General features: G+C 51.3%; 1 protein-coding gene across 8 annotated transcripts in view; it reads left to right on the top strand.

Annotated features, from left to right (window-relative positions):
- Nucleotides 1–13,067, top strand: part of PDE9A (phosphodiesterase 9A) — a 106,598-nt gene that overhangs the window by 28,350 nt on the left and 65,181 nt on the right. For 7 of the 8 annotated variants that reach the window (XM_061167517.1, XM_061167515.1, XM_061167514.1 and 4 more), the window contains exons 2-4: nucleotides 3,255–3,325; nucleotides 4,614–4,691; nucleotides 11,176–11,219. In XM_061167517.1, the coding sequence (XP_061023500.1) occupies nucleotides 3,255–3,325; nucleotides 4,614–4,691; nucleotides 11,176–11,219 (193 nt within the window). Of the gene's footprint in view, nucleotides 1–3,254; nucleotides 3,326–4,613; nucleotides 4,692–11,175; nucleotides 11,220–13,067 lie in introns of those variants that run through there. The other variant, XM_061167522.1, reaches the window with a different exon arrangement.

The raw sequence follows: 13,067 nt of genomic DNA, 5'->3' as shown, positions 1-13,067 counted from the left end.
CTGGCTCCCTGACCACGTGCCGGCTGGGCCCGAGGGAGCCTTGTCCAGCTCTGCGCTGCTTCCCATGGGGGCCCTTTGGAACGGGGCTTGGCAGGTGGTTGGCGCTCCCTGAGTGTCCGTTTTCTGACTCTGCAGGCAACTAGTGGGTTCCAGCACCAGAGTTCCCCGTGACCTTCACAGGTCCCAGCTGAATACAAGGAACGATCAGCGTTCTGCAGACGAGAGGCCTCGGAGTTCTCATTTTTTTCTCTTGTCTTGTGTTCATACTGCGGAGCTGCCAGTCAAACCCCGGGAAAGGGTTGGGGTGATCCGTCGTGCTTACTGATGAACGGCAGCCAGTTCTGCCTCTAGTTGGATGGCAATATAAAATCTTTATTCCTCTGTTAATCTTGCTGTCTCCGCATCTCACTTATAAGTTTCATTTCACCAACACTTTTCTTTTTTTTAACTGCTGTTTATTTCTGGATCGAGGATAAAGGATTTGCAGAATGATTCAGCGTGGGAACAGAGAGCCTTGTGCCCTCCTGACCAGGCTGCCTGGGGGATCTTCCCACGCCAACCACGCATTTGTGGGGCACGGGCTGCTTTCCCACGCCAGGAACAACCCATCTAGGCCAGAAGCTTCTTCTGGCACCTGGCAAAGAGCAGGGCTGCTTGGGCACATCCCACGTTAGATTCACATGATGCTGATGTTAAGGTTCATGTGATGTTCCACCCCTAGCTTCTCACATGTGTTGTCCCCACTAAAGGCTTCTCAACTATTAATAATAAGGTGAAAGCCTGATCAGACACACATGTAAAGTGGCCACACATCAAAGAATTTTACCCAAACGTCTTAGCTGAAGGAGGAAACTGGTAAGATGTCACAACTGGTTCAAAAGAGAAATCAAAGAACCAGGCATTTCTGTACAGTAGAGGCATGCTGAAATGGATTTACAGATGGACACAGCATGGTTTTCCATTGCAATGGAAGACACTCAATGCAGTCTTTTCTGCTTATTCCTGATTTCCTTCTAGCCCCCCACCCCCCAGCCTGGTGTCAAAAATAATCTCTAAGCCTGTTCTGGACACAGGAGGAGGCTGGCCTCCCTCCCTGGGTTGAGCTGAATCAGTCACAAGGGGCAGCGAGAATGGCAATGTGCCCTGTGGGCCCTCCTGGACTTGTTTTGCTGGAAGGCTTCATAATTGGACTTTTTACAGCTTCTATTATTTGCTATCCCGAGGCTAGGAAACCATCACAAAAGACTCTCCTCTAGATTTCATCAGCGATGCTTATAAAGTTGGGCAAACTCACTTCTTGTCGAGGCCCCCCGGATATTTCAGGCTCTGGGTCTGTCTTCCCACCTCCCTCCCTGGGGAGGGCCTGCTCAGCAGTGACTTCCTGGAGCCACGCTCCACTCCTGACCAGCATCTGGTCATGACCTGCAAGCCACCTCGCCCCTTTCTGGAATCTTCGGGCAAATCGAATGTTCACAGACAAAGCTGACTTACCGTCCGCCCCCGCCCACCACTGCCCTTTACTGGTGTCTGGAGAAAACCCACAAAGTCAGTCTGCACCAGATGGACATGAACTTCAGAAAGGTTCAAACGGGAAAGTCAGAAATGGCCCCTCGTCAGTGGTGGGATGGCCGGACTCCACACCTCACCCCGCACGGGCGCAGCCCTGGAAGCCGAGGCGTGAACCAGGGGCCTGTGCGGGGGCCCTGGAGGTGTGCGGTCATGAGAACGCGGTGGATGAAGGCAAGACCGTGCTGTCAGTGGAGCTGGGAGGCCCTGTGGAGGAGCTGCGCCCAGTCCTGATGGCTGGGAGGAAGAGAGGGGAAGAGAGCCCCTCCCTGGGAAGCGGGGCCCTGGAAGCAAGGAGGGCAGGGAGGGGTGCCCGTGGACTAGAGCGAAGGGGGGCTGAGAGCTTGGCAAGGACACAGGCTCCAGGGACATACTCCAGAACCTCAGGAGCCCAGCGGGGTGGTGGACCTTCCTTCTACCATGGACGCGCAGGGCAGCAAAGGCTTCTGCACAGACCAGCAGGCCTGAGTGCTAGAAATGGAGGCAGGGTGCTGGGGCGGGAGCCTGCAGGGCCAATGCAAGAGGGCTGCGGGGGTCCTGGTGGAGCTGCACTGAGCCAGGATGGTGGGTGCCGGGTGGACGTGCCCATCAATGGCCCCGTCACTGGGGAGTGCAGACACCGCCTGGGGTGGGGCTGGAGTGGGCAGCCTGGATGGGGGTGCTGGCTTTGTCTCAGCGTTGCCAGGCCAGTGGCACACAGGAGCTGTGGTAGTCAGGGAACGGCCACGTTTGTGGGGAAAATATCTACTTGCTCTATTTCACTGTTTCCAATTTAAAAATGATGCAGATTGATCTGGCTGGGAAAAAAAAAAAACAAAACGGTGCTCTGGGCACTGAAAAATCCCCACTCTGTTCAGCTTGGCCTGCCCATGTTCAGACTCCTGCTGGTGAGCAGAGGGGCCTTACAGCCATTCCCAGGGAGAACTTGAAGGAAAACAGCTATTGTGATGAAAACAGGAGCCTTGGCGGGGACTGTCCGTGCACCGTCCAGCCTTGGAGAACAACCGTGGACTGTACTTGAAGCCCCCTCTCCCAGGGAGCGATTCTGGAGCCCACACTCACAGTTGAGACCCCTCAGACAAAAGGTGCCGGTGTGAATGTGTTTCTCTTCTGTCCAGCGGGGACACCCAGGCTGGGTGCTGAATTGCATTGCATGAAATTTGTTCCCTGTGTGGACCCATGGTTCTAACCACATCCTTTCTCATTGTGATTCCCTGTCTGATTTAGTCCTGCAGCCCCAGTCCCCTAATCCTAAAAGGCAATCTTTTATTTTTAAGCTAATGTCCTTAAAATTGTTTTTTCACATAATGGCCCCAGAGGTCGTTGGAGCTTCCCGCACCCACCCTGCAAGATGGGGTATCATTAAGCCGAGGTTGTGGGCGGTACATCAAACATCACCAGCGGGGAACAGGGCAGCATGTCACGTGCAAGTGTGTTTACCTGGGTGACAGGATTGTTTCTCACAACTCCGCAGCAAACAAGAGAGTCATGTTTTTCTCAGCTTGTATAAGTCATCTCAATGAGATGTGCAGGTAGCATTCCAGAGCCCACGGTGATTTTGGTTTTTTCTTTGTAAAATTAACCTGCAGGTCGGGAGCAGAGAGAACCCCCTGGAATCTGGCATCACCATGGAAACCAGCTGCCCCACTCCTGCCCGCCCCTCACAGCTGTGTGCTTCTGTTTTGCAGGTGGTCTTTAGCAAGTATTGCAACTCCAGTGATATTATGGACCTGTTCTGCATCGCTACCGGCCTGCCTCGGTGAGTAACTCAGAGTCACCCCACCAGTGGGTTGCCTTTAAATTCATCTGGAGGGGCAGGTACCTGGGAGGCCGAGTGGCCGAGTCTAGGGGATGGGAGGCCTGGAAGGGTTGATGGACTCATCTTGCACCCTGCGCATGGGACCTTTCAAATCAATGGATGAGTCCCTGGAGGTTTCAGCCAGCGCTGTCGGCTGCCCAGCAGCAACCATAGCTGTGTTAGTGGAGTGAGCCATTGGGCGAGGTTAGGCAGAAACTGCTGTTTTAAAAGTTTCTTTTTTTTTTTTCTTTCTTTCATTTATTTCTTTGTTTTGGGAGAAAGGATAAAGAAGGGTGGTAGTGTTTAGGCTGTAGTCCCCCAGCACCAAATGACCCAGGGATCCAGTTCAATGTTTAAGAAAAAACTGATGTCAGAAGTAAGTTGAAAAGACCAGAAACCTACCCTCAAGAACCACAATCAGCAGTTTGTTCTAGCAAGTGAATTTTCTGTCCTCACTTTCTGACTATAGAGAGTAATCAGGAATAACTTTGGCCTGCAGTTAACTTTAAAGTTACAACCCAGGTCAAGGAGGGTGAGAAGGAAGGACAGTCAGGACCTTTCAGAGTCAGGTGGGAAAAGGAGAGTCAGGCTATAGGTTACATGCCTGAAATTAACAGCAAGTGACAGCTTGGAGCAGCAAGAAATGGCCCACAGTTTGGGGCATCTTTTGATAAACAGTGTGCTAAGAAATAAATATATATTCCTTTTTAAAACAACCCTGGGATTCAGGTGTCACTGCCACGGCACAGATTTTAAAAATACACAACTGAAAACCAGAGTTAAGTCGTGTGATTAAGGCAACACCTTGGGTGAAAGGCCCCCCCAGAGATGGAGGTTAGAGGAAGATTCAACTTATCCTCTTAAAACTGTTTAGTAGGAGAGCTTTTTGCCTGTTTAGATGGACTCCCCCAGGAAATGAAAGGGAAAAGCAAACCCTGAATTCATCACTGGCTGATATAAATGTTCATTTCTACTCTACCACAGTTTTATTGAGCCTCCCAACTCAACAAATTAGACTGTCTCCAATTCCCATTTCAAATGACTTACACATCTGCCAAGCACTTAGAACTGCACGCACAACCCTTAACTTTGTTACCAAGCTGAGGGCCAGAGTCTTGGGGCCGACCACTCAGAGCCCCTTGGGCAGGACCGCCGGGTGCTCAGGTTCCTGCCTCAAGGGAGGCCCAGATTCAAGTGTGCACCCAGGAGACAACATCGGGGTGAAGACACGACTTCTCCTGTCTTCCAGGAACACCACCATTTCCCTCCTGACCACGGATGATGCCATGGTCTCCATCGACCCCACCATGCCTGCCAATTCAGAACGGTAAGTGGCTGGCAGGCTTCATCAGCTCTTTCTCACCATGTCTGACAGCTCTCTGCAGGCACGGCTGGGTCTCCAGGCTTGTGTTCTTAATGTATGGATGCTGGGAAATCCGCTTTTAAACCAAAGATGGGAGAGTCTGGGTAGGAGGCTGCCAGTTACTATGCATACCTTGTCACTTTCCAGGAAAGTGGCAGCTCTAAGTGTGGCCAGGGACCCTGCCGAGGGTCCGCAGGAGCCCTCTGAGCGGGTAGTTACAGATGAGGAAGCCGAGGACTAAGTGACTAAGAGCCGGCCCCTGTCCATCAGAGCAGGAGAGTCCCTGACCAGAGCCCCTGGGGACACTGGGCGTTGACCCTGGAGTTGTCAAGTGCTGCCCACCAGCTACTCTGCCCAGTGCGGGGAGGAAGCCTGGGGCCTGGAGGAACAGAACCAGGAGAGGCCGGAAAGGCAGAGGCTCAGGCAGGAAACACATCTGTGAACATCAGTAGAACAGCCCGGCCGCCTGTGGCCAAAGGGAAGATGAGGACTGAGCAGAGCCTCCCACTTGCGCCTGGCCCTCTGCCCAGCAGCCGGAGTCCCCGGCGGTCCCCACTTTATATTTGCAGTGGGGCCAGGCAGAATCCAAACCGTGTTCCATGTGAAGCTGTGAGCAGGAGCGAGAACGGGCATGGGGTACCCCTGGGGACCCCTGCCTGTTGCTCCTGCCGCCCACTGCATCCCCCTCTGAGCGACCCGGGTCAACCCAGCCATCCAGGTGGCCTGACACAGCTGCTCTAGCCTGCAGGAGGGGGTGTGCCCAGGCAGACCCTCTCATGTCCCAGCCACCGGAGGGCCCCTGGCTGCCTGATGGCAGTCTGGAAATATTTAGGCTCCAGGGCTGTGGTCCCTGGGACCTCCGATGTAAGCGCCCTGAAGTTTCCCCTGACCCAAGGTGCATGCACGTCCGAGCTGAGCAAACGGGGATGGGCACTTGCTCTTCCTCTGTGCCTGGACACCACTCGACAGTTATCACTCGGGCCTGGGTGCAGGGGGCCCAGTCGCCGGCAAGGACTGCCAGTGAGAACTGCCAGGCTTTGGTGCAGAAAGCCGAGGCAGTAACAAACCCCAGGAGGTACGAAGTCCTGGAACGTTCGAACAACCTCCCCTGTCCTCTGAGCTCAGTGGTGGGCGGCCGGTACTGTCCTGCCCCGAGCACTGGGTGCTTCTGCCAGGCCTCCCCTCCCCCTCCTGCTGTGTCCATCACTCTCCTGAATTTTTAATTTCATCATCAGGAGTGTCTGCTCCCACGTGCTCTGGCACTGATTACGCTCTGATTATCGGCTCCGGGCTCCCCGGAAGGAAGAATGCTAATTGAATCCCCAAAGACTCTAAGAACATTGTTGTAAATTGCAGCACTAGCTCCAGCCTGACCCAGATCTGTATTCATGAGGAAAGGCACGAGTGACCTGTCACCCCCGACATCCACAAGATAAAATGATGTCATCAGAGGGGAAGTGTCCTGTCCGTGCGATCTGGTCTCTGATGGAGCAAAGCTGCACGTTTCCTGAATTAGTTAAAGCAGTTTGTAGGTTGTCTATTCTGTTTTGTCACTTCATCATATCTCGTTTGGCACTTTATTTTGCGCCAGCCCTTGTCAATAGGGTACAGTTTTGTTCCCCAGAAAATGCTGGGGGAAGTCTAATGTTTTGGCTGCCACAGCGGGGACAGGTGTCTAGCGCCCAGAAGACAGAGACCAGGGCTGCTTCTCCGTGTCCCCAAGTCCAGGACCAGCCCCACCCCCACCCCAGACTCACCTGCCCGAAGGTCAATAGCGCAGAGGCTGGGAACTGGTATTTTTGGTCCCCACAGCTTTCTCTTTGCAGACCTACATGTTGCCCCCAGGCCACCAGCCTCATGTGCATCCCCAGGAGCTGGTTGAAGCAGAGCCCCTTCCCTCCTGCTCCCTAACCCTTCTATCTGGTTCCCTAGGTCTGGGGTGGGGCTCCAGAACTGGCATTTCCGCAGGTTCCCAGGTGGTGGTGATGTTGGCTGGGACCCCCTTGATCACTGTTCTGACCACTGAACATCTCTGGCTACTGCCTTCACCCACTCCCTGCATTTGGGGTTGTAGACCTTTTCCATTGTTGGAGTTTCCCCCTCCAGCTTCCCCCCGTCTGTGTTTGTTTTCTTGCTGTCAGCCCTGAAGAGGCTGTATTCCCAAGGTTCCACACCCGAGCCCCCATCCAGGCCTCCCATTTGCTCCTTTGCCTCCTGCTCTCCAGTCCCACGGTTCCGGCTGCCACTGGGCTGTCCTGCCCATTTTATATATGCATAGTGTGATCTAGCCCAGCAGAACAGTGACCGTCATCCCTGCCTAAAGGTTTAAACCACCAGGGATCTTCAAAAAGGCACTGATCACCAGTCCCCCACTAGGACCTAGTAAATTCAGGTTTGTGAGGGATTTATTTTTAAAGCTCACCAGGTGATTCCAGGGCTTCCCCAGTGGCCCAGTGGTCAAGAACCCACCTACAGTGCAGGAGGCCCAGGTTCGATCCCTGGGTCGGGAAGACGTTCTGGAGAAGGAAAGTGTGGAAAACCTAAGAAACTACTCTTGACCCCAGGAGGGGGCCTAGCCCAAACAGTGACCAGAAGGTCATGTCCCCCAGACACAGGGTTTCCCTTTTTGGAAAGTGCTGGGTGAGTTTTGCCTGTTCCCGAAACAGTCCCATCAGGCTGTGTCCCTGCAGCCCCTCGGCCTTGCCAGCCTGGTCAGCGCCTGTCCACCCCCCGCCCCCACCCCCCCAGCCTCAGACTCGGGAACCACCTGGCAAGAGGGGCTCCCTGGGGGCACCAGAGGGTCCACCTCACCTGCCTTCTGCCCAGTTCGTGCTCTCATGGGGCGTTTTCACAGCTTTTTCTCCAAATTCCAAGGACTCTTGATGGTGATCAGCTGGATACCAATCAGAAACCAGGATCCCAGTTGCCCCGTCTCTTATACTGATCTTTTCAGCTCGTTTCAAGCCAAATTGCATGACCTTCTGACTCTCTCTTCAAAATACTTCTTGCCTTAATGATTAGCAAATGTTTCAGACCAGCAATTTAAATAACCTGGCACATATTCACCTAAGTCAGAGGGGCTTTTATCAAATAGTGGGCTGAATGGCTTCCTCTTTCTTTTGGAAATGATAAGAAAGCTGATTGCTAACCTCCCGATTCCTAAAAACCAGCAAACGCAAGTAGACACGCCCCAACTTTGCTCAGATCCTGCTCAAAGGGACCGAGTGTCAGGTTGTGGCTGGACTGGGGGCATTCTGGATCCCATGGTGTCCCATTGATAGGCATGTTGCCTCCTGAGAACACCTTCTGTTTCTGCCACTAATGCTTCAAGACCCTCATTGAAGGAGAGAAACAGGCGCTTAAATAGATCAGGGAAAGATGGGGCGCAGGGCAGGGCATGTGGAGAGAGGGAAGAGCCAGGAGGGCACAGCACACGTGTGACACAATCGCTCCTTTAGTTCCAGTCTTAGCCAAGCTGTGATAACGTGAAGTGTCCACTGCATGAAATGGCTGAGCGCTTGCATGGGTGGCATACGTGACCACGTGTGCCAGCTGGGAAAATGCCCCCTGGATTCCATCCTGGCTCCCACTAAACATGTTTGAAAAGACATAGTTACATTTCAGAAAAAGACAAATACAAGTTCAAGGCAAGTGGAAAGTAGTTTATGTTGATCCTGTTGTTGAGGAAGAAATAATGAAGCTGCAACTCATTTTCGGGCCAAGGCAGGAGTTTATTCCGTCATGGAAGCACCGTGACTGGTTCTGAGAGCATTCCTGCCATTGAGAATCAAGAGGATTAAGGATGGAGGGGCCAAGTGTCATTTTGCAGGGCCCAGCCGTGGTCAGCGTGTGCTGGGATGCACGGCTCTGCCTCTCCCCCTCACCCACCTCCCTCACCTACTCTGCTGGGTCACCACCACCTCCCCGCATCCGCATCAGGCCTGTGGGGAGAAGAGGAGAGACAGTCTTGTGGCGGCAGAGGAGGGGGAGAAAAGAGAAACAGGGATGGGGGGAGGGAGGGGAAGGGCCAGGCTCGCTCTCTCTCCCCACTGCCCCAGCGTCAGTGCTTATGGGGGAGGGGGTGCGGAGGGAGGAGGAGAGGAGGATGGTGACGGTCACCTCGCTGTGGCTCTCCACCCTCTCACTTGCTTACCCAGACCCCAGCCCCTCACTCCTCTCCTGGGTCGGGCCAACACACAGCCGGGAGCATGCCACAGCTGGTTCACAGTCAGCTCCACGCACACTGGGTGGGTTTCAGCGAGGCCCCGCCTCCCGGAGCTCCGTCTCCCAGAGCCTGCAAGCTGAGGAGGCTGACGCCTGCTAGGGTGGAGGGGCCAGGGAAGATGGAGTCACCCTGCTCAGCCTGTCGGTGTGAGGACCAGGACTGCTGGTGGTACTACCTCCCCGCCACGAGCTCAGCAGGTGGGACCACACTTCACACTGCATGGGTTCTGAGGAGGGTGCTCTGTGATCTGCCAGGACCCAAATACCATCACTGTGAAGCCTCTGTAGTGAAGGGACCCACATCCCAAATAACCAACTTCCAGGGGTCTTAGGAAGAGGCCCTTTCTGTAGGCAAGGTGCTTCCATGAGGAGGTCTGGGGGCCTTGCCCCTCCACACACTTTTCCAGGAGGAAGCCCTCATGGGGAGGCCAGGATTTGAGACCCTCATGGAGTTGTCTGTCCATCAGCCATAATGCCACACAGCTGTTATTTTTATACTTTATCTTCATTTTAAATTGCAGACAATTTTTCTCTGTGGCCTGGAAACCATTAAACCACAGGTATGACCCCAATTAACGCTGGTGGCAAAGGACCCACCTGCCAGTGCAGGTTAGACGTAAGAGATGCGGGTTCGATCCCTGGATCACAAAGATCCCCTGGAGGAGGGCACAGCAACCCACTTCAGTATTCCTGCCTGGAGAATCTCATGGACAGAGGAGCCTGGTGGGCTGCAGTCCGTGGGGTCACACAGAGTCAGACATGACTGAAGTGACTTAGCTCACTCACAGGTTCGGTGTTTGATATGCATCCTCCCAGTCTCTGAGCTTTCTTCCTCCATTGCTTAGCTGGCTGGCTGTCTATGACCCTTTCTCTTGCTACATCTCGCTAATGAAATGTCATGGGCATCCCTCCACATCAGTACTTGCACACTGTCTCCATCTTTTTAACAACCTCGTGACCTTCCACAGTTCAGCGGATGCATCATCCACCCCTAGTGGAGAGGGGCCCGAGTATTTCTTAGCCATTCAAAAGGCAGCAGCCACGTCCTTTCAAGGTGTATTTGACCATGGAACATTGGGTCCTTGAGGGCAAAGCCTTTTTGTCTGGTTCACTCTTATGTCACCAGAACCCAACCACACTGAGCGCTCCGTGAAAAATGTGCTGAATGAATGAACAAGTGGCATATGAAGATACCCCAGTAAGGTAGGGGTGCCCAAACTCCAGCATCTAATACGTGATGATCTGAGGTGGAGCAGATGTAATAATACTAGAAGTAAAGTGCACAATAAATATAATGCACTTGAATCATCCCAAAGTCACCCCAGTCCGTGGAAAACTATCTTCCATGAAACCAGTCCCCGGTGCCAAAAAGGTTGGGGGCCGCTGCCATAAGAGAGAATCAAAAGAGTTAATACTTTCGTTCCTAGGTTCGCGTGATGGGACAGTGGATTTTAAATTTGACTCCATGCAGCTCGGTTGCTCTCCCCAGGGTGTTGGCAGTCCATACTCCCGCCAGCAATACCCATCGGAGTCTGATTCCCTATGCCTTTGTAGCACTCTTGTCATCAGGTTCTAGAATTTTGCTAAACCGTTGGGTAAAAAAAATAGCCTCTTTGTTGAGGTGCCTCTCTTTATGTTTGCTAACTGTTGTCAACCATTGCCTCTTCCTATTCTTTGCCTGTTTCCCATTGACTTAATCATCTCCCCAAAGCTGGAGGTCCTTGTATGTCAGGGACCGTGACCTTCTATCTGGTGACATCACCAGTATCTGCTCCCTGCCCCCATGGGTCTCTTGATTACTGGTGGTGACATCACCAAGGTGCCAACCCATTTTCACCTGAGTTATTGACACCGATCCTCCCTTGTGCACATGGGGGATGCCGTCACCAGGAGTTCAAACCAAGCCAAAGTAGGAGAGCGTCCTGCATCAGCCAGGTGTCAAGGCAGACCAAGGCAACTCTGCCATCCCAGCTGCATTCAACATGCTTGTTTTATTAACCAAATATGAACATGACGGAGGGGGTCCATCATTTAAATAATATATTTTAAGTGTTGAGAATTTCTCTGAATGAGGAAGCTCAGAACCACCAAAGAAGCTCATTTTTTTTAAAAAGACCTAATTCGCTGGTGAATTCTAATTCAGCCCAAGTGCTTATCTCTTGGGCCAGATGTGTGTGGACGTCTTTGACGGCGTCTTACAGTGGAACTGCCTTCTCTCTTGCAGAACTCCCTACAAAGTGAGACCCGTGGCCATCAAGCAACTCTCTGGTAAGGCCTTGCTATCATTTTTTAAATTAAAAAAGTGTAGGAAGCTGTAGACTGCTCCTGGATTGAATATGTATGAGTTAAGCATTGAATTGAAGCCCGGTGCTGTTACAGAATGTAAAGTCACATACTGCTGTTAAGGCAGCCATGCTGTGTCCTCCACGACCCCCCAGGTGCCCAGCCCCCTGGAATGCCCTGTCCTGACAACCTAGCAGATGCTGGGTGACGCCCCACTCCTGCCTCCATGGGCCCAGTACCTGTGCAGTCTATTCAGACTGTAACGCGAGAAGTCCAGCCCTCAGGATGCCTCGTATGCTCCGTGGTGTTGGTTTGCTAAAGTCCCATTGCCTTCTGGATCTTGGATCACTCCTATTTATGCATGACATGCATAATCATATGCTTCTATTTAAGTGTGTATTTTGATAAGGCTTTGAAAGTTTTATCCATCCTTGTTAACTGTCAAGACCAGAAACGTTTTCATCACCTAAAAATGTTCTTTTGTGCCTCTTCCCGCTTAACCCTGGTCCCTCTGTTATGGGTCTGTGTCAACCACACCCTCTCTCTGAAGCCACAGGTTAGATGTGTCTTTTTGAGACTTTCATAGAGAAGAAATTACATAAAATGTACCCTTTTTTGACCCAACATTGTTTTTGAGACTCCTCCTTGTGTTGTATCATTCTTTCCTTTTTATTGGTGAGTACCATTCCAGGTGTGGCTGGTTCAAAGTTTGTTTATCCATTCACCTGTTGAAGGACATCTGGGTTATTTCAGGTTGGGAGCTTTTATAAATAAGGCAGCTATGCGTCTCCAAGAACAAGCATTTACAGGGACATAACATTTTTATTTCCCTTGGACTCAGTGGGATTGAGTGGATTGCTGGGTCATATGGTTTAGTACATGTTTCATTTTATAAAAAAAAAAAAAAATACTTCCACGCAGTTACTTTCCTTCTAATGATCCAGATCTAATGTGCTCTCCTTCTACTAGCTACTGAAGGAAGAAGCTTGGCTCATTGATTTTAGATCTTTCTTTTTTTATACAATAACATAAAGCTAGAGATTTCCCTCAGAGCATACTTTAGCTGTATCTCACAAATTTTGATGTGTTGTGTTTTCATTTTTATTCAGCTTAAAATATTTTCTAATTTAGTTCTTTTTCTGATCCATTTGTTATTTAGAAGTTCTTTTTATTTATTTATTTAGAAGTATTTTATTTATTTACATTATTTTATTTATTTAGAAGTATATTATTTAATTTTCAAATATCTGGGTATTTTCCAGTCATCTTTCTGGTATTGATTTCTGGTTGTTTTCTTTTTTAATTTATCTTTGGCTGTCCTGGGTCTTCGTTGCTGTGTGAGGGCTGTTCTCTAATTGCAGCATGGACTTCTCATTGCATGTGGCTTCTCTTGTTGCAGAGCAGAGGCTCTAGGTGCACGGTCTTCGGTAGTTGCAGCTTGCAGACTTTGTTGTCCTGTGGCATGTTGAATCCTCCCGGACCAGTGATGGAACTCATTGCCCCTGCATTGGCAGACAGATTCTTAACCACTAGACCACCAGGAAAGCCCCTGATATTGATTTCTGTTCAATCCTTTGTGACCATATAACTTCAGTCTTTTTTGATTTACTGAGATACTGGTGTATCTTGGGACTTCTCTGTAGCCCAGATGGTAAAGAATCTGCCTGCAAAGCAGGAGACCTGGGCTTGATCCCTGGGTTGGGAAGATCCTCTAGAGAAGGGAATGGCAGCCCATCCAGTATTATTGCCTGGAGAATCCCAAGGACAGAGAAGCCTGACGGGCTACAGTCCATGGGGTCACAAGGAGTCACACACAACTGAGCATCTCACACC

This window comes from Dama dama, chromosome 19, assembly GCF_033118175.1.
Source record: "Dama dama isolate Ldn47 chromosome 19, ASM3311817v1, whole genome shotgun sequence".
NCBI classification, from domain to species: Eukaryota; Metazoa; Chordata; class Mammalia; order Artiodactyla; family Cervidae; genus Dama; species Dama dama.
The sequence above is the reverse complement of the archived record's forward strand: the minus strand, read 5'-3'. Positions and strand labels throughout refer to the sequence as shown.